Here is a 25,835-nt window from a genome sequence, read left to right as displayed (position 1 = left end):
TTTCACTCTGAACCTTTGAAACAAGAAATAAAAATAGTGTGTCCACTTGAATCGCAGTTGTGGTTGCATCTCATTTCTTGGGGGCCAGCTGATATTCAGCCGACCTCACATCTATCTGCCTGTGCATTTTTATACTTCCCAAAACAGAACCAATGCAACAAGATTGCACCAGCCAAGAAACAAAGCGGAGAAATTCCTTCCTTGCTTGAGCTCTATTATCCAGGAAGACTGTACAGCGAATAGTCAGGCATTATCAGGTGTTCAGAGCTGTGGGGTGTCAAGCCTGGATAAAAACCTGGAACTCAAGACCATTCCTTAATGTACTACTCATTGTAGCCTCTAAGTAGGAACCTTCATTGATACCTGCTGAGACTCTTTTTACTAGAAATAGTGTCAGTCTACTTGCCATATAACTATGAATGGCAAGAATTATATTTTTAAAAAAAATTTAACATTTCTGCTTAACTATTACAATTTAACAATGTTTGTCTTTGTATTTAAAAACGCATATAGTTCTGAAATACGGATTTATTTTTTTTTTCTAAAATGAAGCACATTTTTACTTTAAACCTATGTTCTATCTTATTCTTTTAATATATAGATTCCCTGCATTTCAGTACTTTTGAGATCCTGGAAAACATTTGTCTTTGGGCATTTGGGTTTTTTGATAGGTGACAAAGTGTTTGAAGCTATAAAAGAAACTTAACATTTTTCGTAGAAAGAAATGACAATTTAAAAAAATGCTTTACAGGTGAAATTGCCCAGTTTTTGGCATATGCCAATGGTTTAGCATATGATGAAAAGCCCAAGTATGAAATACTAAAGAAAATTCTGTTGGATGGATTAGAATCAAGTGGAATACTCCACAAAGGGCTCCTGGAATTTTCCACTGCTGGACATATCAGGAGTTCAGAAGCTTCTTCTAAAAAGCAAAAAGTAAGTAACATGATTCTTAAGAGTTAGTGATTATATTTTTATGAAATTTGTACCACAGGAAGTTGATTTAGATCACAAAATTAGTCTGACTCTCAAGTTTCTTTCTTGGTCATTAGGTTTGTTAATTCCCATTTCCCCTCATTTGGTCCAAACTCTGGGATGTCAGCTTTCAAAGAAGAAAACCACCACAAGTAGTTTTGACGCAGTTTCTTAAGTCAGAGAAGTAGGGACCGTGGATGATTAGTGTCTTGAAGAAAAACCTGATCTCCTATAGTCAGATGAAAGGCAGAGTTTCCTTTATTAGTCAAAGCATCAGATTTATTTTCTTTCAACTACTTCTTGCCTCCCTTTTCCTCCAACAATTTGGCCACAGTTTTGAGGTGATGATATTCTTGGATTCAACTAGATTATTTGTATGCAGTGTTGCATGATGATTTTTGTTAGAATGACATATTAAAAACTAAACAGACATCATTTTTATAGTTCTTCCTCCTACCCTGTCTCCCTCCTCTACTCCTCTTTTTTTTTTTAATCATAAAAGCTTGGATAAACTGGTTTGAAAAATAAAAATAAAAAGCAACTGAGATTGATGCTATTAGTGAGATTACTGGACCTGTAACAAAATATCAGCCCTGCTCCTTCAATGAAAGTAGCCTTATGCAAAAGACCTGTTTCTTCTCTGATGCATGTGCAATAAGGCAGGGTCAGGGTGCCATTCATTTTTAATATTTCTTGTGAACTTTGGATCATCACAAGTGTATATGAGCCAAGAATGCAGGATGCAAACTAATGTGACTGATAGGCTGCTAGATGAATGGTGAGTCAAGTATCAGTGCACAGATGGTTCTGATTTGCTGAGTTTTGTAGCTGCTGCAACTGAAGACATAAAATATCCTTCTAGTCATAAATTAGCTCTTTGGAAGCAAAACCTTGGCACCAGAGCTTTACAACCTTCAATTAGTAGGGAAAGAAGTATTTGAATGACTGTGGTATTGACATCTGTAGGCCTGCATAGTAATCATTCCTAATAGAAGAGAATATCTGTTTGAGGAGGTTTTGCATGGCTAATTAACTACCAGTGAGAATATGTAATTTTTTCATGATCTCCTGATTGTCACCTTTCTCTCATGATACAATTACGTTTTATTGTAGCAAGTGGCTCACAAACCAATTGTCAGCACTATTTACGTATTGTAGAAGGCAGAACAAAAGTTCATGTTTAATAAAAAGCCACTGGATTTTGATCTTGGTAATTACTGAGACTTATTTTAACAGTTTTATTGACTTTTGTGTTTTTATCACTTTTGCAACAAAACAGAAAAGCCATTTCATTGACATACATTTCCCTTGCAATAATGGTCACCACTTAATCTGCACTAATTTACGCAGCTTTTTCTCATTTTTTGTAGTTTTTCAGATTAGTAAACTTAATTGAAATATAAAAGAAGCTAATATAAAAAGTGATATCTGTACCCTTTTTTGATATAAAAATTCAGCTTATACCACCATAATCTTTATTTTTATCAAGAAAATCCAAAGGGTTTTTTATATTTTATGAAACTACTTTTGTAGGAAAAGAACAGAGTATAAAATTCTTTATTGTTAGGTGCCCCAACCCAAAATAATATTTCACCTCTTTGTTCTTTTAGTTTAGGGCATTTAGTAATTACGAGAGGTAAAGACAAAACATTGACTCATTAGAACATCGAGAAGATAGCTGTCATGTTATCCTGGATAAAAAAATCATACCTAGCATATAGATGTTTATAACTACTGGTTGAATCAGTATTTTATTTTTATTAAAGAGTATTTATTCTTTAAGGGTTTTTCTTAAACCAAATTTTATATGAAAGATTTATAGTATAAAATATCATATATATGCTCACATAAGTAATTTAGGTTAAGTAAGTTAATATATAATAGGTACAGCTAAGTATTCTTTTTAATATTTTAAAGGTTTTTATTTTTCCTGAAGATTTATTGAGTCTTCTCTCTATCTCTCCTCTGATGCAGCTCACAACTCTTCTCTAAATGGGCTTAGAGAGCTGTCTCTGGCATTGAGAAAAATGTGCCTTACCACTTGAGAGAGGCCACATAGTGTAGTAGAGAAAGTGCCGCCAGGCTTGGAGTCAAGAAGACCTAGATTCAAATCCTGCCTCTGACACTGGCAATATAACAATTCATATATTACTTTTTTCTTCTGAACCTGTTTCCACATCTCTAAAATGAAGAAAACAATGTGGTAGTATCCAGCCCTAATTAAGACATTTAAATGATTATATATACATGATATTTACAAACCTTGAAGTGCCTTGAATATTATAGGTCAGATGCAGAACTGGAATCTAAATTTTCACAACTCAAAGGCAGGCCTTATATACAGCAAAGAAAAAGGATTATTTTCATAGTATTCTAGAAAATAAATGAGAAAATCTCCATCTAAAAAATACCACAGCCAAAAAAAAAAAAGAGGTAAACTGAATCCAGAAGACTTTCAATGGTAGGAGCTTATTTAATAAAAAATTTAAGATCATTGTCCCTTGAGCTTATATATGTTGTCACTTTGTTTTCCACTCTGAGTAGATTTCAGATTTTTAGGTTCCTGGCTTGGGGGATACTTTTTGCCTCTGGAATACCTGAATGGACTAAAAAATGTCAAAAGTAAATAAAAGTCTCATGACTCAGTCAGAAAAAGTAGACAGAAAGCACTGTGGATCAGTCTGCTAAAAATGCTTTCCTCTAAGTATATATGGGGGAGCGAGTGCTTTTTAAAAAATTCAGTGTATTTAATTAGCTATTAGAGACTAGTCCATAAAAGGAATATCTGAGAGAAAACAATAAACAAAAACAAAAAAACATGGAGCCAGTTCTTTAAAGGGAGAAATGAAGAAGTCGCCTGTTTTCAGTTATCCAGAATCATTAACATGGCTGGAAACTTCAAACAGTCTCCCATATTTGAGGCAAGCCGCCCCACTGGGCTTACCTTTGATCACAGAATGAGGAGGGGGCACACAGGCTTGCTTTTCAACAGCAGACCACAAGCACAAAATTGACCTAAGAATGAGGACAATGCAAGACCCTACAGTATTTGTTTTTTTAATTATCAAAACCCATAAGGTTTTGTATAAAATGGAGCCTTACTGGCTGTCCTCCCTCCAGCAGGGTATTTCCAGTGCCGATATTAAAGTCATGCCGGATTTCTTGCTCGATCCAGAGAAAGAACTGTTTAGTGACTTCTGATCGTCAGTATCAAGTGAAGCATAAACAGGGAAGTCTTTGCCCAACAAATGTATTTCCTTTTGCTATGTGGGATGTGTAGTCAAGTGTCCACATGAAAGAGGGATTCCATATACAGTGAATGACTTGGTGCAGACTGCAGCAGGCCCCTGAAGATGACAGGACCTCCTGAACAGAGGCAGCCACGTGGTGCAGCGGATGGAGCCCAGGACCTGAAGTCAGGCTGGCCTCAGACACTCACTGGCAGTGTGACCCTGGGCCAGTCACTTAACCTCTGCTCCCTGTAAAATATTAGAACCTACCTCCCAGAGCTATTGAGAAGATACAATATTTGTAAAGCATTTTGCTAATCGTTAAGCACTATTGAATTGCTAGTTTTATTATCAGGTCCGTAGCCCTTCCAATCAGACAGTGACACAGGGAAAAAACAAGTGGAAAATAATGTATTGCTCAGATGCTGCTGTGTGGTTGGGGAGGCAGTCCATTTCATTAGCCTTAACATATATTCTGGATAGGCCCTGCAGATGGACTGAGCATGAAGTGTGAACATTGTATGGAATTTGAGAAATTGTTCAGTCCAATATATAAAAAATAAACCAACTTACAGGAATGCATCCATCGTTTAGTGAGGCTCTGTGAAGAACTCGTTGGTAGGCGATAGCTGAATTGCACAGGATGGAATGACGAGCGGCCAGCCCTGGTCACTAATGTCCATCTCCCTCACGTATAACTTTAGTTATGAGGCCCGGGCCCCTGGCGCACAGCTGGAATCTGCGGCACCTTAGCTTTACCTCAGTGGCCTTAGCTCTGGCCTCTGGGACCAGGCTGGGAACTTGCAGACTTCCATCTGAAGAGTTGTCACAGTCCCCATCAGACGCAGCCAAGTCCCTTCAGTCGGGTTTGCACAGCTCGTTCTGGGGACACTCTCTGGTCACCCTGCGTGGGGAGTGAGCCACTTTCTGGGATTTCCTCCTCCTGGAAGCTTCCTTGGGACCAGGGTCTCTGGTCTCTTCAGACTCTAAGACCAGCTGCATTATTCCCCTTTGTGCCCCTCTAGCACCACGACCCGCTGGGGACCCCAGGCAGACACAGATTTCAGCTCAGTCCGGGAGAATATTCCTCCCAAAGAGGGCGGTCTCAGCCCTCTACCCATCCCCTTCGCCCTGAAGAGAGGACCACCATGCAGTTGCTTCTTAGAGAGAAATGTAGATGGGACTTGTAAGTACCCCTTCAATATGGCAGCCACCATCTGAGATGAGGATAGGGCAAGAATCAGGACAGGGAGGGGGAAAGAACTCTACTCCTTCCTTCTCTAAAGTGCTGGGTTTTTTAACCCCTCGCCTTCTCTCTTAGATTCTTAGAACCAATACTATGTATTTTTTCTAAGGCAGAAGAGCGGTAAGGGCTCAGCAATGGGGGTTTAAGTGACTTACCCAGGGACACACAGCTAAGAGGTATCTGAGGCCACATGTGAAACCAGGACTTCTCATCTCTAGGCCTGACTATCCACTGAGACACCCGGCTGTCCCACACCTCCCCAACAGAATGCTTTTATAACATACTTTGTGATCTAAAGGACTAGAGAATAGAGTATCAAGCAACATAAGTGACAAATACGAGACTAATTTGATGAACAAAGGGGAACTAAATCTGATTAAAAATGCCTCATTATAAACTCATCTTTTTGGCCTATATTTCTCCAGTAGTTTTAAGATTGTCTGCAGTATTGATAACTCTGTCAAACCCTCTTCTTATTTTTGGTAGTTGGTCTCTCAGATAAGATTTTTACTGGGAAAATGGAAAATTATTTGGACTATATAACTCTTGACATCTCTATGATGTTTTAATGGTTTATAAAATATTTGGGATTCCTTATCTTTCTGGATATGCAGAAATTTCATGTAGGGATTTTTGAGTAGGAATTTATTGTTTAGATTTATAACTTTCAGGGAAAATTAACTTTTACTGTCTTCAGTTTTAACTTTGAGGGATCCTTCCATCATATTCCTTTCCCACCCCCTTCCCCAAAATCTGGGTTTTTGAAGGAACTCTCTATCAAGGTTACTTCCTTTTTACTGTTTGTGCCCAAAATGCCATGGTTTTTCTAGGTTGTGCTCTTTAACAAGACAACTGTGTAACCTCACCTTTCAGTATCTTAGGTCAGAAGGAGAGCCAGACTTGGCAGTAGTAATGAGAACCTTGAGTTTTGAGCTGGTGACATTATATGTATTTTTTTAGCAGTAACTTTGGGGTAAGAATAGTTTTCTTGATAGTGGAACATCTTGTTTTTTTAATTGTATGAAAGGATGGAGTGGTATTGATAAATAGCCTCTAAGTAATTAAGAAATGCATTTCCAAACTGCAAGAAGTGGAAGGCTTGGGGATGCCATCCCTGTGATAAGCCGGATTCTGCTGCAAAAAAAAAAAAAGATACAAGATGTTGTTGTGACAGCTTAGACCTATACACAATATGCCAGCATATTTTAAAGGGGAGGAAGGGGCGAACACCAAGCACTTGGCAAAAGAGGCTAAATTATGACTACAAATTGAAGCTTTGCTTGTCTAGCCATTGTAGTTCATTCTTTGTTTTGGCACCAGAGACTCCATTATTTCCCCTTTGTGATGTTCTCATCTCTTGCCCCTTATTTAATCCATGCACTTTCAGCTGTTAGATGTCTAAAGCTGTTGCTCTGCCTCACACCAATGCTTCTACCTCCTTTTCATTCTGTGCCCATAGCATTTCATGGAGCACCACCTCCCCTTTAATGCCTTCTTAAAAGATGTTGAGTATCAAGCACCCCCAAAATGTAGCCAGTGGGAACATTCTCTGTAGGACGAAACAGAAACACTCTTGCATTAGTCACACAACTTGTAGAGCATAACCCCTGGTACCTGAGATCAGATGATATAAACTATTATTTATATTGCTAAAAGGTCAAATCACCTGCATGAAAGTGAGTAGTGATCATCTCATTTTAGACTTTCACATTAATTAGGCTCATGGCAAAGGTAGAAAACTAAGATATAGTTAATTAATTAGAATTTAAATTTCAAAGACTTTAACTGGATTCACTCCCAGCAAAGGTTAATAATGAATTCATGTGCAGCTTTAAAATATGACAAACAGTTTTCTGTAAAAATGCCTTTTTTTCGGTAGGCAAGTTATCTTTAGAGATGATTTCTGAAGAGAGCATACAGAAGCATAATTGGTCTTATTGATGAGGAATAGCCAGGATCTTGCCTGATAAAATATTTTTTTCCATTTGATTTTTTTGGGTTTTGTTTTGTTTTTTGCCAAGCTTAGAATTATTTTCAGGGTTCTGGACTTGGAATTCATTTTTCTTATAGGGGATGAATTTTTTCCATAGTGCCTTGTTATGTATTTTGTATCAACAGGTTAATGCACAGAAGCCTGTCACAGAACAAATCAACCGAGTTCAAAATAAGTTAAAAGATGAGAGAATTGCTGGGTCTCATGTAATTCAGAGACAAGCACAAAAAGAGGAGAAACTGGATGGATTGATTAACAGTGAAAGAACTCAGGTAAGAGTAGTTTTTGTTTTTGCTCCTTTAATTTGATCATATATATCTGTGTGTATATATATATATAGAAATATATGTAATAAAGAATATACCCTTTAGGAATGAAGATGTTTTCTTTTTTCCCCAAGAGCCAAGGATGCATGGTTTTGTTAAATAAGAGACAGTAAGATGTCCAGCTGATCTAATCAAGTAACTGACACTGGCTATCCTAGCAGCAAGATCAGACTGGGCACATATGATTATTGGTGCCCATTTCTGTCTTATCACAAGAACATAATGAAGCTCACTCTGTCTTTTTAAGTTCTAATTATGAACCATTAGAAGCACCCCAATGCAGCTTGTACCCTGGAATAGAGAGCTGATCCTTGTAATCACATGCAACCAGGTTGTACCCTTGCTTGTCAACAGGCCTGAATGGAGAAACAACTCACAGACCTACAGCACTGGCTGTTGGCTTCTCAGCCTTTGGCAGATGCCTCCATCAGGCATATAGATAGCAGACAGCTATTACTAACACTTCTGGACCAGAAGAAAAGGCAAAATTAAAACGATGTTTTTTTTTATTCACAAAGGCGGGTGTCTGCACTGACCGACTCGGAGGGTGTCACACTGGTAATTTCCTTTAACTGTTCTTGGTAGATGGCAACATGTGCTAAGCCGTGGCTCTGCTTGTGTATGTGGGGAAAGACTTCCTGAAGTGCGGATGTGTCTGAGGATTTTTAGCTCTTGCTCTTTCCAGCCGCTGTAGCCCCATCAATGTGGTTTTCAGGTTGCCAAAATGACTGCTTTCACTGCTTTTGCCTTTAACCTGTATGGCAGAAAATGACCCTGGATTCACAGAAGTAGCTTTAAAATATGTATTTTTCTAACCATCCTGGGATCATGAATGGCTTAACTTTGATGCCTTGTAGACATTGCTCTCTAGCGTTCCTAAAGAATTCATTTTGTCTCTGGCGTTTTGGTTAGGGCAGCCAGACGATCTATGAAAATCCAGGATCCTCTCTTTTGCTACTTACAATCAATACCAGAACCCAGTAGAAACGGGGGGATAGAATAGTGGGCCTGGAGTAAGGAAGACCTAAGTTCAGATCTGACTTCAGACACCTATTAACTATGTGACCAACACTGGGCAAGTCGTACACCTCTGCATCAGTTTCCTCATCTGTACAAAGGGCTGTTAGGAGGAACAAATGAGACACTATTATTCGTACAGCACCTAGCCCAGTTGCCCAGTGTGCACAACAGGTACAATGTTTATAAATGCTATTATGATTATTAATAATATTAAAGTGATTTTGTTTTTGGCAAATATCATCCTGCTCATGAATAAAGTTATGAAGGGTAGGTACTGTGTACTTGAGAAGGTAACAGTGAACCCTGGAAGAGAGTGAAGCATTAGGTGTTAATGTTTTGCATGTTTAAAAAAAATACTTTCATTTTTAAGTTGCATGATGATCATTGGTCCAGGTCAGAAAACTGAAGAAGAAAACTGGTTTTTAGGTTTATTGTCAAAAGAAAGTTGGTGTTAAATGCAACAGTTTCTATCCAATTTCACATTGTGATTGTAAGGATAATTAATGTATATTTTATATTACTCATTGCAGATACATACCTACATTAAGTACAAAAAGAGATTATTTTCAATATACCTTTCCTTATTCGCCAGTGAAATAACATAGGTAAAACACTGTAAAAATGCTGGCTATTATTATTATTAGATATTATCTGCTTTGAAAAATATTAAATGTAAAAAGCAAAAGATAGCAATGAGATTTATTTTAAAAGAAATAAAGTGAGTCAAAATGGCAGTTTCTTTATTATGTTGATATGGTTTTACTTAATGCAAAATTTATTTTAAATTTAAAAAATTTATTTAAAAAAATGAAGGTAACATTTGGACCAAATATAGCTATTATCATAAGCTTCCTGACATTTTTCCCACTTAGGGAAGGAGCAAAGATTTTTAGCTTGTCAGAGTGACTTTTCCCTCACCTATTACCTTTACCCCAAAAGACTGAAAATATTTTAAGGATCCATTAATTTATCAGGGTGACTATGATCCTATTATCATATAAATCACAACCACTTTATAACCAATTAGTTATGTTCTTAGAATAGAACTAACAATTCCTGGAGAACTGCTGTTAACTAACCTGATGAAGAGCCTCTCAAAACTGAAACTAAACTGGTCTTTCAAAATATATTAGGAAAATAGTGCATGGTTAATGGTCAGTATATGGTAGGTAGACTAACTCCAGGAGTTGGAAAATGTGCAGCTATGCCTTTTTAATTACAACCCAAAACATCCCAATCATTACTTAATGTTTTAATGATAATGTCTTAAAAATAAAATTTAAAAGAAAAAAACACTTGTGGTCAAAATTCCAGAAGTTTTTATGTAAATCATTTCAATATAAAAATTAAACTGTACAGAATGACATCTAGTAATTTGGCATTCCTAGTCACAAAACAGCTACATGTATTAATGTTACAAGTAATTGTTAAGCATATCCCTTGTGTTGAAAAGTTTAATGAAAATTTAAAAAAAAATAGGATATAAAAAAGCCACAGAACACTTTTTTCCCCCCCATCTAAATTCTCTGTAGCCAGTATTTTTATTCAGAAGGTTTGGGGAAATTTTTAAAAAAATACATGAAGATATTTTTGCTGCATAATCGTTTGTTTAGTATTATTATAAATATGTTAATTAAATATGTATTTATTCTTATATAGGAAAGCACAGTGAGAAGAAACAAATATCAGCACCATCAAGAATTTTTGTCAGGGGTAAAAGAGCTCCCCAGTAAAACCAGCTCTGAGGATTTTTCAAGCTCATTTTGTGGACGACATCAAGATTTTCCCAGCCTGAGCATATCCAGGAAACGCTCATCTTCTTATTCCTATGACATGCCCACTCACCTCAATGCCAAGGTTACGAACTTCAAAAAATATCAAACAACAGGGTTTTGGTCCACTATTTCCCAGCTTACACTCAGTGAAGAGACCAAGGCAGATGTTTTCCATTATGGTTTAACCATATTTTTTCTTTTGATTTTAGTAGTTCTTTCTTTGTATTTTCTTTGAAGATAGCAGCTTAAATTCCTTCTGGTTATTTTCTTAATTTCTTCTTCTTTACTGAAGAAATGTTTCAAGTTCTTGTTTCAGGGTTTCCTTCCAGACATTTTCAATGTAATTGGCTTGGAAGAGGGAGAATACTTTTTAAGTACGTAAGAACGTGAAAAAATAAAACCTCTGAATCATAGAAATGGTGTCATGTTATATTTTGAAAAACTACTCACATTTACAGAATGCTGTATGGGTTACAAAGCACTTTCTTCACAACAACTGTGGCAAAATTATATCCCATTTTATACATGAGGAAACTGAGGCCCATAAAAACTGACTGTCAATTTCACATGCATTAAATACTTCAACCAGGACTCAAATTCAGCCCTGACTCCATGACTAAAGTTACTACAGGCCTCAGTTTTATCAATGAAAGCTATAACAATATTTTTAAATTGTGAGAATTTTCCAAGATACCAAAATGTAAATCTAAAACTTTAATGATGAAAATAATTAATTTTATGGAAAAGTCAACATTTTAAAATGGTTACAATTTTCTTTAAATGCCAATATGTATTATGTTTTATTCAGTTAGCTACAGTTCAGGATATTTATACTTACCTTACTACAGTACGGGCATTCACCAAAGATGATGTTAAAACTCTGCCTGCTGGTTAGCAGACCTCTCAACCACTGCAAAGATGAGGAGAGAGACAGAGACAGAGACAGAGACAGAGAGAAAGGTTGTAAATTATAATTCTAGGTCAATTAGGCCAATATCCAAAATAGCCCCAAATCAAAATTTTCTTCCCCTTAGAGTACTGAGATGTTCTATTTTCTCATGAATTACTTTAGAAATCAAATATACCAGGATCACATTTTAAATAGGGAACTTTCAAGGGCTGGATGTGGAGGTTCACAATCTGTCATTCTACACAAGCTTCGTTGAGGGAATGACAAGTTTCGGAATCACTTTTTTGTCCCATGTGTTACTTAAGCAAATTGGTTTAAGAACAATGATAGTACTTGGATTACAGAAATGCTGAAACCTCAGTAGTTCATGGTGAAAAACAAAACTATTCCTTTAGTATTAGCTATTCCCCAAACTTGATGAACCTTCTCCTTTGCTCCTGCCTTTCTGCAGCTGTACCCCATTTCCGGAAGGCATGCCTTTCTTAATCTCCAGATCTTTTAAAGCCCAAGCTTGGATTTTACTATCTATGGGAGCCTTCTGGTTCCCCCAAGTATTTTTCTCTCCTTAACTTACCTGAAAATGCCTTTTCTGTGTATCTAGATTCCCCCAGCAGAATCTAAGCTTCTTGAGGGCAAGAACTGTTTTGTTTTTAATCTCTACCCAGCATAGAATAAGCACTTCATGTCTGTTGAACTGAAATGGACTCAGGACAAAAGTAAGAGACTTGCACATAGTGAGGACTGATATGTTTCCTAATGAGTTCTTCACCATCCTAGGCTGGGCTAATGAAGCAAGTCTTCAATGTGCCACTGACTCAACTCCTCTGGAAGAAAATGTCTTCTTTATTTATCTACTTTCTTAATCAATCAACAAGCATTTTGAAGAGGCGACTAAGTGCCAGGGACTGTGCTAAGCGGAAGAAATACACAGACAAAGGAAAAGTCTTTTTTTCTCAAGGACCTAACATTCAATTGGGATAGATATAATGGGTATATGTCTATATATCTCTATACACAACAAAAGAAACAATACTCTAAAAAGGAGGCGAGGGTGTAGGGTGCAGAGATGGAGAAATAGAGGGTCATGGATAACTGGGTCTAGTGGGTTCAAACGATTTAAGGAATTGGTGAGCGGAGAGCAAGTGGACCCAATGACAGCCTTCTCTAGAGCTTATAAAGTAAATAAAGGTTGGCATCTTGTGTGGAAAATAGTCTAGTAAGGGTTTCCTAAAGGGATATTTTACCTGGAATCACTCTATATTCCCTGTATTATCCATGCACCTTAAAGTGAGCCCTAAGGCCATTTTACCTCATATAAGCAGGTCTGATGGAAGGGCTGGCCACACTGGGAATTATCACACACTTGATCTGGGATGGCACCTTCCAGACGATAAGCATAACAAATTCCACAATCCATTGTGAAGTCCTTCAAATGGAAACTATAATTTAATCTCAAAACCTCATTGTTTAAAATAGAAGAATGACATGGGGCGGTTTAAGATATTGCTCAGTAATTTTAAAAAACAAACTAGCGTTATTTAAGGATGATATTATAATTAATTGTATTATCCAACAATATTTATAAGAGATTATTTCCTTATTCATAACAAATGTACTCTGAAGGATTCTTTCCCTGATAACATGAAGTTTGGGCTCTCTGATTATTTTCCCATAACATACTAAAATATGATACCCATCATTATGTTACTGTTATATCAAAGCAGGAGCTTGGAATTAGTAGCTCTAAAATTTTGACAATTATATAACTTTTTAGGAAATGATAGTCTTAGATTACAAGTATAACAACTTTGTCCAAAAAATCAACTTTAAGGTTATTTGTATAATATAGTGATATCTATGATGGAAAATGCTGTATCACTATCTTCATAAGCAATTCTGCTAAGCTAATTAGAACTTTATTTCAGTCATCCATATGAGAATGTAGGAAAACCAAACATCTCATTAGTTACTATGAACCTTTCCCCCCCACTTTTAACAATAATGATGTCTGTCATTAATCACTTTACTACTATGGGGAGCAAGAAAAAAAGTACATTTATAACCACCAATCAAAGGTTAACAAGTTCTTTGATGCAACTGTTGCTTGCAGTTCAGAAATCTTTGTTATAATATTCTGCCAATTATCTCTCTTTCCAGTTTCTTTTCTTTCTGTTAGAGATGACATCATTTGACTTTAATCAGGCCACCCTATTTATGATAGTGTAATATTTCTGAATAACTTACAGATTTTTCCAGGATAGTACAGACTGGAAATTCTATTTCTAAAACATTTTTCAAATTTTGCAACAGGCTATTTTCTGGATCCCTAAAAGTAAAAATATTTTATCCAATAAGTTTCAATTCAATAAAAAAAATTTAACACATTTGAAACATTAGACAATGAATACAAAAAAGAACCAAAATTGTTTTGTCCCAAACTTACCACATATGTATATTCTTGCTCAGCTTAATTCCCAGGGGTTTCACCACTTAAAGGAAAAAAAAATTAAACATTTTAATTTTTATTACTTTAATTTCTTTTGGTAATTCACACATTTCAATAATACTTGATTTTAAAGTCTATGGTTAGAAAGTCCAAAACAATTATTTTAAGTGAAAATTATCACTACAAGGTATAATTCAAATTGCTGATATGTACACAAAGAAAATAAGGGAGAAATGTATACAGTTTGTTACATTAAAATTAATAGTTAACCATGTAATTCTATTTGAAACAAAAGCAAAAACATTTTAATAATAACGGACAAAAGCTATATGACTGAGTCTATCTTGAGCAATTAAAATATGGAAAACTGTCATACCATGATCAGCACCAAGAAAGAAACATTCAGGAAGCATTGTGGGATGCCTGGGGTCTACATCGATATTTATTGAAACATTATTTCCTACAATGTAAAGGGGAGATACTAATCAAAGTTCATGGAAATAATTAATATAAAATAATTTTAGCCATGGTAGGAGGAAGGGGAGAGAGAGAGAACAGAAGCAGTTTCTTAGTTTAGAAAATTAAAAATATTCAAAGTGAAATTCTAATTTATTGAACAGTGCTCATAAGAGTCTAATAAAAGTAACACGTATTAATACTATTCTTCTAAAGATGATGTTTGCAAAATAAAACGCCTTATTTCAATGAAGACAAAGTCTTCCAAGATCTATAGAGCTATCACAAATTAACTCACAACAAGAAAGTTAAGAAGCAATGGCACTGAGTTTTTAGTGCCTATTTAAATAAGTTTCTCTTTTATAAGACAACATGGGTCATATGTCAAAGGAATTGAAATCAAGAAAATGGTGACCATCACCACCATCAGCACATTTAAAAGTCCTTATAGTGTTCATTTTATGGCCAAGCTTTGTGATTACTTTGTGAAAGCCCTGACTGCACTGTCATAGACTTGTGGCAATCCCTTCTAAAAGTGATTCACTCAATAGGGAGGATTCCATTCATAAAAGTGAAGTCAATTTAAACAAAAAGTGTCTACACACAAAAAAAACCCCAACAACAAAGTGCCCTCCAATTCAAGTTTCCCAAAGACAACATCAGTTATATGTTTAACACTGTACATCTTTAAGGTAAAAATGGTTTGGAATGAACTGTAAGTTGTTTACTCTGTTCAAGGTCGATTTTGATTTCATCTTCCGTAAACAGAAATATGACAGTTTTACATCTTACAAAAAAGTTTCCGTTTGAGGTTACTCAAAAAATAATACTTAAAAATATAATCAAAGGAAGTCATCAGTACCAAGAGAGAAAAATAATAAGTTCTTTTGATTTAAAGGATGAAAACATTCCAAATAAAAAAATTTAGATGAAAATAATTATTTACTTCAGATTCTTAATAAAAGCCTTTTGTGAACTGATTAATCCAAAAAAAATAGTAATTGTTTTACTTTAAGAGGGAGCCCCCGTTCTTTAACTTGTCTCAAAATCAGTTCTAGTTGGCAGGAGCCAAGGTTTAGTTTTCAGTTAGCTGGCTGAATATTTGGCCCTTGGAGGAAGGGTGGCAGTGGCTCATAACTGGGCGGGTCACAAAGAAAGACAGTTCAATGCCTGAAGCATGAAAGGAGTTCGAGGGAAAATGTAGAGTGGATATATTTGCATAACTGATATCATATCACTTGCCTTCTCCATGGGTAAAATAGAGATTATTGGAGGAAAGGAAATTGTAACTCAAATTTTAAAAAAAATGAAGGTTAAAGTTTCCTTTAAAAAATTAAGGGGATATTAATCTACTAAATTACATGAGGGAAAAACCAATCCATAGACACCCTTTGAATCACTGAAGTAGAAATAAAAGTCAGGAGAATGAGAAGAAAATAAAATATAAGGATATCTTCTTATTGAATACTTCTAAAGAAAATCTTTTCATCATTAATATCTGACAATTGTCCCAATATATCTTAATTTGATTTATTATTTCATATTTAGACTCCTTAAGGCTTTCTCAAATTGTAAAGCAAGAAACATAATGTATAGATAGCCATGGGAAATAAATAGTGCTTTCTACCCAAGCATGGTGGAATATTTAGCTATTTTCTAACTAATCTACTCTCCCTTGGTAGAACTAATCCTTGGGTACTTTGGAAATGATTCACAGCTCAAAATAATTCCCATTATGTTGCGAATCATCACTAGAAAGAGGAAGATACAATTGCCCCATGTGAACTGTAGTCCAAAATATTTTCAAGTCAACAAGCATTATTAAGTTTTATGTTACTCATCAAAACCAAAATTATCTTATCTAAAATAAAATAGTGGGACAAGTGTATATTCATAAAATTAGACCTAAGTTGAAAGTAAGCTTTTATTGATCTCAACCATTATCTCTAAGTAACAAATTGCATCACATTATCTTTGTACAACTTGCCCTCAAAGAGATGGGAGATGGGGAGCAGGACAGAGCTAATGCTCTGGGACACACGGTACCATGTACAAATCTGAAACACAGATCAGAAATTAGCTTAGTTATCTATCAGTGCTTGCTTTCTTCCCCCCACTCCCTTTTTTAAACCCTTAGTGTTCTCTTAGAATCAATATTGAGCATCAGTTCCAAGGCAGAAGAGCAGTAAGGATGAGGCAATTGAGGTTAAGTGACTGGCCCACACTCAGACAGCTAGGAAGTAGCTGAGGCCAGATTTGAACCCAGCACCTCCCATTTCCAGTCCTGGCTCTCCATTCACTGAGTCACTTTATTTCATTATCATGAGAAAATATGAGGCAGAAAAATTCTCCCTCTCAAACCTCCTGCCAGAATATGGTCTTCTACTTACGTGGCTATCCCTCAGCCAACTACCATGTCACAACCCTAGACAGGCAAGAACTGAGCACTAGTCAGCAAAGCTAAGAGCAGGCAGAGCAAAGAAATAATCAGAGCATTTGGCAGAAAGTAGCAATAGTGGGAATATCTGGGTGTGCTTGGCTTTATACTAGAGATGCATATCACAAATTTATAATTTTCATTATTTTTTATTTGATTTGATTTAAATTACTTTAGGTGCAGTAGGGGATCTTCACAAAAGAATTCTACGGTAAAGACTTTCCAAAGTGAATTATATTTACCTACTAATTGAACTTTACTATAAATCTAAGTTTTCATGTTTCTATCAACTAACAATCATTTATTAAGCACTTAAGGATTTCAACATTAAAGATAAAAACTTTATTTCTACGTGATGATGTAAATATAAAGACACGTTCAAGCTCCAACATAATTCTGTACCATTTCCCCTGCTATTCTATATATTGGCCATGGTTTCATTGGTTTGGGGGATTCTCAGGGAGGAAACTCCTTTCACCAAAGCTGAACTGCAATTGTTTTACAATTTAGTCTCAAGAGTTGCCTATGAAGGGCCCTGTCTCAGTCAAGAACTCCTGGGTTCTGGCTCTAACACATTCTGGCTTGTAACATGGGGCAAATTACCTAACTTAAGCTTTTTTTATCTCCAAAAAATTCTCTACATCTCTATAGGAGAGGGGATATAGGTAAAATCCTATGTTTAAATTTCTCTCATCATATTTGTACTTCCATATCTAATAGTAAAAGCCAAAATAATTCTAGTATAAAAATTATGTTTAAAATAATTTATACTTAATTCCCCCTTTTAATATTCAAGCAGAGTACATTAACAGTACACAAAAAAGTTATCTAACAACTAAATAGATGACTTTTTTTTGTTGTTTTTTTTGTTAAGCAAAACAATTACTTTTTTTGAGCTTAATCTTTTATTACTGTTTTCTGCTTACCTATTGCAATTCTTCTCATTGTTGCACTCCTTGTGGGTTTTTCTGGCTCAAGAATCCAAGTCTTTTGATCAATTTCATCCATGACATCCCAGAATGGCTTCAGTGATTCTAAGGCCACCAAAAACTGACTATGAATATTTGACAATGAACTCTGGAAGGAGGAACATGAAGGCTGGGTCAGTAAAATAGTAATCCACTAAAGGAGGATCATTTCTATCCCTTAAAATGGAGCAGTCACAAATATTTAAGATTTCTTTTTTAACTTAAATTGTTTTATGGTTGGTAAATTCAGTCTTCTCCCCACCCTTAGTACCTGCTGGTTCCAGATCTTTGCTTTATTTTAAACTGAACATACATCCACACATTTTAAGAAAGGAATGATTCTTCTAAAAGCATATACTTTGGGCCATTACTATTCCATACTGAATGGTATTGATGAAACTACATATATTGCATATATGTACACAAAGCTTTATGTATCTTTATACAACTTCATACAACTCTAGCATGAAGTAATTTTTTGTAATGTCCTTCTAGCTGTAGTTATCAAATCAAATGAAGTGCTAGTTGTAATTTGATTAAACTAGATCTGCTTTGAATGCCATTAGTATATAACTTTGTGATGCACTTCACTGAAGCAAAAGTATAGAAAGGATTTTACATTTCTTTCATGAATTCAAATGGTAATTACAAACAATATTTTTCTCTACATTTAACTTTTAACCACTCTTTGAACTCAGTGTTTCGGACATTAAACATTTTGTCAATTTGCTTAAACACATTTTCCATAAGTGAGAATTAAAGTACAATATCACTTTATTTCAATGACTGAAAATATTTTAAAAAAGGAAAAAAAATGTAGAAAGCTAGGAGCTATTCCTAAAGTTCCTACTAATAACATCATAAAGTATGTTCAGTGGAGCTAATTACCGTATGAAAAGTTTTTGTCTTTGACAGAATAATGAACCACAGAGTATGGTTTCTTTTGGTGGGAGAGGAGATGCAAATGGAGGAGGTCATCTTCCCATTAAATCTGATTACAAAGAAAACGCAAGGCTTTTACTTCTGTAGCCTAAACTCTTAGGAACATCTAAAGTTTATGAACTGTTTCAAAGACCAACACATGACCAGACATGACATACCCACCCAGCATAGTGGAATACTGAGATGGCTTATTTCTGAACCCCTCAGAGAAGTGCGTTTCTGGTGAATGGCACAGGCAGCAAAGCAAGGCCCTTTCTCTTTGCCAATGCTGATGTTCTCCTGGAATCCTCACTCTACCTCACCCCACATGACCAGTTCACTGGCCAAACCAGCCATTTCTGCCCCAAAAACATCTCTCTTCTCCATCCTGACATCCATCCCTTCTGTGTGCTCAGATTGCCACTCTCTTATGGCATGTCTGGATGACTGCAACAGCTTATTAAATGGTCTCCCAGTCCTTCCCCATTTCAGCCCTTCTTACACAAAGCTGCTGATGATTTTCCTTTGGTGCCAACCTGGCCATGCCATTCCCCTACCTGAACTCTAGGGGTTCTTTCCTGTTTCTAAGAATCAATCAACAAACCAATAAACATGTGTTAAGTACTTACAATGTGCCAAGGATACAAAAAAAGAGGCAAAGATAAAATGTAGAGTCCCTTCCTTGGCTTTGAAAGCCCTTTGGAACCTGGCACCTTATGCAGCTTATATCCCTCCCCTTCCTGAACTCTGAAATCCAGCCAGCTTGGTGTTCTCTCTATTCCTGACTCACGAAATTTCAAATGGGATCTCCCTGCCTCTGCACTTGCCATCCATCCTCCCTGCCTGGAATGCACTTTCTCCCCACCTCTTCCCAGAAATGCTTTCTTCTTTCAAGACGTGGCTCAAGCACAGCATTCAACACAAAACTCTTGCTGGTGCCTCCCAAATGACTTTGGTTTAATTCTCTTTGTTTATTCTATATAGACTTCTATCCGTACTTGTCGCTCCTGCTAAAAATTAAACTGAGAACAAGAATTGTTTCCGTTTCATATTTCTATCTTGAGCACTGAGCACAATGTCTGGCACATACTACAGATTTGATGCTTATTGATTTTTACCCAGAGGTAAGGGAACTGGTAAAAACAGGAACCCTCAAGAAAACCATCTCTACATTTACTGATACTCTGTGATAGCAAACACATTTCTATATCTCTGTATTCTGATGAGAAAAATTAATTAAAAGTGAAAGAAGAAAAAAATAAACAACAAACATCGACCAGGAACATAGACTATAGAGTAGACCTACAAGCCACTCCCTTCCCAGAGGAAGGTGTGAGCTCTTCACAGAAACTGAATTTCCAAAATAACTATTTAATCACATATGCTTGTTCTTGGAGATACTAAGCATGTGCCCCTCCTTTCCCCATTGTATCACTGGCTTCTCACCCTGTTTTCCTATCATCTTCCTCTCTTTACTGTGAGGATATGTCAAAATAGGCATTTTATCTTAAAGGTACCATTAAAGGGAAAACATTCTATGCAAATGAATTATAAGTAGTAACCTTTAAAAAATTCCACAAAGCACAAAATAAACAAACTCATAAATTATTTTGTAAAGAGATTGTGGTCCTTTATAATCATTAAAAATATATCACATTTAAATAACTACAATGATTTTCTTATCTTCCTCCTACCCTTAGGAGAAAGAGAGGTTAGAAGTCAGTGATTTTATAAAATGCTGTGTATCTGGTTATTCTTCTCTGTTGCAAATGAATTAATTAAATTAAAAAGATGTTTTTAAAGTCCTACCACGCAAAACAATGCACTCTTAGTTCTCTGACATGCAAATAATTGAAAAATTGGTAGTTTCAAGTCATTTTGGGAAAATGATTTTTGTACAATATAACTTTAAGACAAATCATGCATTAGGTCATGGATCCTTCTTAACAGATGATTTCAGGAGGTCTGTGCACTTGGAATTCTTAATATTTTGATAAGTGATGTCTATATAATTGGTTTTCTTTTTCAGTTCTGTGTATTTTATTTTATGCATTTACAAAACATTTGTCTGAGAAAGGATGTTTAGGCTTTCCCTGACTACAAAAGAGGTGTATTGGGGCTAGCTCATATGGCTTGTGGGAGTCCATCATTTAACTGTCAATGTAAGCATTTATGCTTCAAAAAAATAGCAAATACTACAAATGATTTATGGTTTGGGTGGTTGTATAGACTTAATGAAATTATGATGATGATGATGAAAATATTTATATTAAACTTAAATGTGTCATGAATAATTTTCCACGGAAGCCTAGTAAGCTGGTTGTTAAAACATTTAAACATATAATCTTGGGTCCATGGCACAAAAATTATGTTAAGAACATCTACCTTAGACATTAACTGTCAACATTATAGCATTTTTGCATTTACCTAATTATTTTAATCTCACATAAAACTACCTCACAACTAATACTCAAAGATCTACTGAAAAATATTTCAAACATTAAAAAGATTCACCCAAAGCACAAATATGCCTTCTTAAAAAAGGCCATTATTATAAATAAACCCATTTCCCCCCTAAGCTACCTTCAATAATGCTAAAAGACTTTTACCCTCTCAAGGCCCTAGGTTATCATTTAGTTATTATCATAATGGAACTATAATAAACAGGGTAGGACACTACACCAGGACAAAAAGGAGTGATTATCCCTTCTTAAGAAACCTTATTAACTATCAAGGAATGACTCAGGCAGGCACTAGAAAAAAAAAAATTAAGCTCAAGAGAATTTTAATGATTTGAATTTCATTTTTCCCAGGGCAACAAGTAGTTGGTAAAACTTAAAAGGTAAAACTAAAATCTATGAAACATTAAAATAACATGAGTAAAACTGGAGTTAAAGCCTGGAATAAGCAACAGGATAAAACAAGAAACCTGCCATATTTCATTCTGTTACTTGATTATATACAAACTTAACATTAGGAAAATCTGTTAAAAAATTATAAATGTCTATTCTCAATTACACTTGCATTTCTTCCTTTAAAAAATCACTGATGTTTTTCACTTTGCTATAAAAGACTTTACCCCAACAACTACTGCCTCCCCTCCATAAAGGATACTTTTGCCCAATCAATTGTGACTGAAAGTATATGACACATATTTTTATGATCTATTATTTTTTAATAGAAATGGGCACATACTTTAACTATAATCATCTGGCACCAACATTTTCTGTTGTCTCTTATACCTGAGTGATGGATTTTAAGCATATATCCACATGTATGTCCATATATCTATGCACATATGTGTTTATAAATCATTATGTAGTTTTTTTACTGTTTTCTTCACTCTGTTAATACTTTGTAAGATTATTCCCATATTCTTTGAATTCTTCATAACTATCATTCCTTACATACAAAACATTAATAGTCAAATACCAGAATTTATTCAGTTACTATCCAATTATTGGGTAATCCACCCCATTTGTGATTACAAACGAATACAGACAAATAGTTATGTATGTACAGGTCTTCTCTTGCTATCATTTACCTCAATGAAGTATCAACTTAGTAGTGGGATCTCCAAGTAAAAGAATAGGCACATTTTAGTACTTTTCTTTGCTTAATTCCCCCAGGCTTTGCATAGTATTTGGTACAAAGGAGTCTTTTGAATGCTTTCCCTTGATTCATTCATTCTTTTGCACTATGTTTGGATCAATTCAAAGGCCAAGTAATAGTGAGTTAATGTGCCTGTTTATTCACTTGGCCTTCAACATCATACAGTCCCCTCTTTTGCCGACTTTACTAAGTGGATGGATGTGAAGTGATACAGAAGGATTACAAATTATATTTCCCTGATTATTTGACTTCTGGAAAATTGTAGAATATATTATTAAAAGGAGAACTATTGCCCATTTAGAAAAGGAAGCAGTAATCACAGCTTTTTTTTTTAATAGAGATTACATAGAACTAAATTCATTTTTGTGTATGTGCATCTCACCAATTTAACATAAATTTTGTAGTATTGACTCCAAGACATAATGTAAAGGTTAAAAAACAAAAACAAACAAAAACAACCTGGTACCTTCAGGACAGTGAGTACCCCAGTGGGGAGGTAGCTGAGCCGGGAGGTAGAAAGACTTGAGTTCAAATGCGACCTCACACACATTTATGAGCGAACTGTGAGACTCTTGGCAGAGTTCCCTTAACCTGGGCTTCAGCTTCCTCCACTGTAAAATGGGGATAATAAAAGTGTATCCCTTCTAGAATTGTTGTGTGAATCATATAAGAACTTAACACAGTGCCTACCACAGAGGAAGAGCTATAAAAATGTGTCCCCATCATGGTTCCAAATCTGAGGCAACACTCAAAGCCTGAAGATATGATGAACAATTTCTTTAATTAAAAAAGAAAAAAAAATCAATGACCAGCTCCCTCTTCCAAGTGAAGGCAGTCCACAAGGCAGTAAATTCAGTCTGCTGCTGGGTTTCAGGTCAGTCTTCTTGGGAGTAAAGTTAATTCAAACTGCCCCAAGTTTTCCCTCCAGTTTTCTGATCCTAAGAATAATCTTAACTACCCAGCCTGCTCGGTTGATAGGTGGATTGGGGTCAGGGAATAGACTGTCCTGAGACAGGATGTTCAAAGGTTTTCCTTGGGGAGGCAAATAATGGATTTGGAGGAAAGGATTTTTATCATGTATCCAAAGGTAGTGAGACGTGCATGATTTTTTTGGAGTATCTGGTCATCTTATCTTGCTTTCTCATCCCACCATGAGTTGGACTTTGCTCCTGAGAACCTGGGCTCTAGTGGATAAGCCTCTGCCTTACCTTGACCAGAAAACAGGTCACTCTATACTCCCTAGTCATTTCCAAAGCAGAGAGTGAAGTCTTGTAAATAAGGATAAGAGCTAACATTTATATGGAGCCTATGATGTGTCAGGAACTTCACTAAGTGCCTTACAATTATTAGCTCATTTGATCTTCACAAAAATTCTGGGAGGCAAGTGCTAGTAGGCTCTTAATTTTACAGATGAGAAAGTTGAGGCAGCAGAAGTTAAATGACTTGCTCAGTCTCTTTCTTAAAAGAAACACAAGTTTCTGAGGCCACTTTTGAACTCGGATGTTCCTGACTCCAAGCCCAGTACTCTATCCACTAGGACATCAGCAGTCATAAATCATGACTACATCCTCTGGGAGAAGGTCCCCACCCTTTTGGTTGATCGAGTGGGGAATAAATAACATCAGAAAAAATAAAAATTATTATCTTAATAGGAAATAACTGATTACAGATGTCAGTCATCTCTGAATCAGCTGTCCCTCTGAAAGTAAGACCACCAATTTGTTAGAACAAAAACCAAAATTATCAGAAAGCTATAAGAATAAAAAATTTTTTTAAAGATATGATGGGCAAAACTCCAATGTGACCTACTTAAAGGCATTATGGATGCTGAAGAATGGGAAATAGTGGGTGGAAAGGGCATCAACACAGACTGTAATAATTTCATACATTAGTTTAACAGATATACACCAATTGTCATAATGAGACCAAGAGAGCCTCAATTCCACCTTAGTCAGCAAACACTTGACATTCTTAAGATCAGAGATTTAGAACATGAAGGGACCTTTGAAGTCTACGAGTCCACCTCTCTCATTTTGCAGATGTGGAAATGGCAGTTTAAATTATGTAAGTAAATTGTCCAAGGACACATAGAGAGTCACTGGTAGAACCAGGTCTCAAATCCATGTCCTCTAAATATTATTCTTGTGCTTTTTTTAAAGGAGAATCATCCTGTCTTAGTTGTCAAGAAGAGAGACTGTGTCAAGGGCAATGATAACTTACTTCATAACTACATGGTTCCTTATGATACAAAAGTGTTCCAGCACAACCATATTCCACAGTTTGTTCATCCATTCCCCAAGTGATGGACACTCCTAAGGTTTCCAATTCTTTGCCACCACAAAAATAGCTGCTTTGTTATATTTTAGTGCAGATAGATCCTTTCCCCCTTATCTCTGATGTCTTTGGGATTTACCCAGCAGTGATATTGCTATGTCAAAGGGTGTGCATAGTTTTGTGACCCTTTGAGCCTGGCCCCATATTGCTCTCCAGGATGGTTATCATTTCACAGTTCCACCAGCGGTGTAGTAGGGTCCTCACTGAGATGTGGAGGGCATGAGGGTAGGGGTGGAAAGGGTGGTGAACATCCAGAAATGATTATGGTATTAAGATAAAAGGCATCTATCTATATTGTAGAATATCATGAGCAATATTGCCTTAGATGACAAGGAGGAATAATAAAGACAAAAAACAGTTTAAAGAAAGATTGGCAAAAGCCAGGCAAAGTGGATGGAGGACAACAAATACCTAAAAGATGGTAAAGATCTGAAAAGATTTTCATAACATTCTTTTCATCTCAGTGATTAGCAGAGTCGCCCTATTTGGCTTTTGATGCCATAGTCTCAGAGGCACCACTGGCAGGAGAGGAGAGGACACAGAAGAAAGTTCACACAGGAAATGCAGCTCGCCTAACCCATGCCAGGAGCCCAGAAGAGCTCTGACCAAGAGAACATCAGTGGCCACACTCGTGACCACTTTCCCATCTTCATGAAAGTTGTAGGAGAACACATACAGGCACCAAAGGCATTCTTCACAAAGGTATTTGAAAGGAACTGACAGGATTTTGCCAGTCACATTCCCCAGTAGATTGCATCTCCCTCCTCATAAAACTGACTGAAGGATGCAGAGGGTACAAGATCCCACTGTACTTATTGTTTGCTGACAATTTGAAAATAACATCAGATTCAGTAAAACTAAATACTTTGAGACTCATGATGAAAAAGGCTATCTACTGCAATAGCAGGGACTGAAGAAGTCTGAATGCAGACTGACATATACCATTTTTTATTTCCTCCAGGGATTTTTCTCTAGTGTATGTGATATGTGTCTTCTTTCACATGATGAACGTGGAAATATGTACTGTAGGATAACACATTTACAGTCTATTGCATATTAGTTGCCATCTTGGGAAGGATTGAGGTTGAAAAGAAGGGAAAGAACAGATCACAAAACATCAGGAAATTACTGTTAAAATTATATAAACATATAATTTGGAAAAAAGAAAACTTTAAAAAAATGATAC

General features: G+C 35.9%; 2 protein-coding genes across 5 annotated transcripts in view; one reads left to right on the top strand and one right to left on the bottom strand.

Annotated features, from left to right (window-relative positions):
* The window catches only part of VRK2 (VRK serine/threonine kinase 2), a 98,988-nt gene extending 88,006 nt beyond the window's left edge, over nt 1-10,982 (top strand). For 2 of the 3 annotated variants that reach the window (XM_016428198.2, XM_056813987.1), the window contains 3 exons: nt 752-936; nt 7,570-7,716; nt 10,450-10,982. In XM_016428198.2, the coding sequence (XP_016283684.2) occupies nt 752-936; nt 7,570-7,716; nt 10,450-10,800 (683 nt within the window). In that variant the 3' untranslated portion in view covers nt 10,801-10,982. Of the gene's footprint in view, nt 1-751; nt 937-7,569; nt 7,717-8,288; nt 8,329-10,449 lie in introns of all 3 variants that reach the window. The other variant, XM_056813988.1, reaches the window with a different exon arrangement.
* The window catches only part of FANCL (FA complementation group L), an 85,713-nt gene continuing 69,970 nt past the window's right edge, over nt 10,093-25,835 (bottom strand). For both annotated transcript variants that reach the window (XM_056813989.1, XM_001382120.5), the window contains 7 exons: nt 17,741-17,891; nt 14,298-14,381; nt 13,919-13,964; nt 13,720-13,801; nt 12,785-12,901; nt 11,404-11,475; nt 10,093-10,913 (listed from right to left, as the gene is read on the bottom strand). In XM_056813989.1, coding sequence (XP_056669967.1) covers nt 10,878-10,913; nt 11,404-11,475; nt 12,785-12,901; nt 13,720-13,801; nt 13,919-13,964; nt 14,298-14,381; nt 17,741-17,891 — 588 coding nt within the window. In that variant the 3' untranslated portion in view covers nt 10,093-10,877. The remainder of the gene's footprint in view (nt 10,914-11,403; nt 11,476-12,784; nt 12,902-13,719; nt 13,802-13,918; nt 13,965-14,297; nt 14,382-17,740; nt 17,892-25,835) is intronic.

This window comes from Monodelphis domestica, chromosome 1 (assembly GCF_027887165.1).
Source record: "Monodelphis domestica isolate mMonDom1 chromosome 1, mMonDom1.pri, whole genome shotgun sequence".
NCBI classification, from domain to species: domain Eukaryota; kingdom Metazoa; phylum Chordata; class Mammalia; order Didelphimorphia; family Didelphidae; genus Monodelphis; species Monodelphis domestica.
Note: the sequence above shows the minus strand (reverse complement) of the source record. Positions and strands in the feature narration are given on the sequence as shown.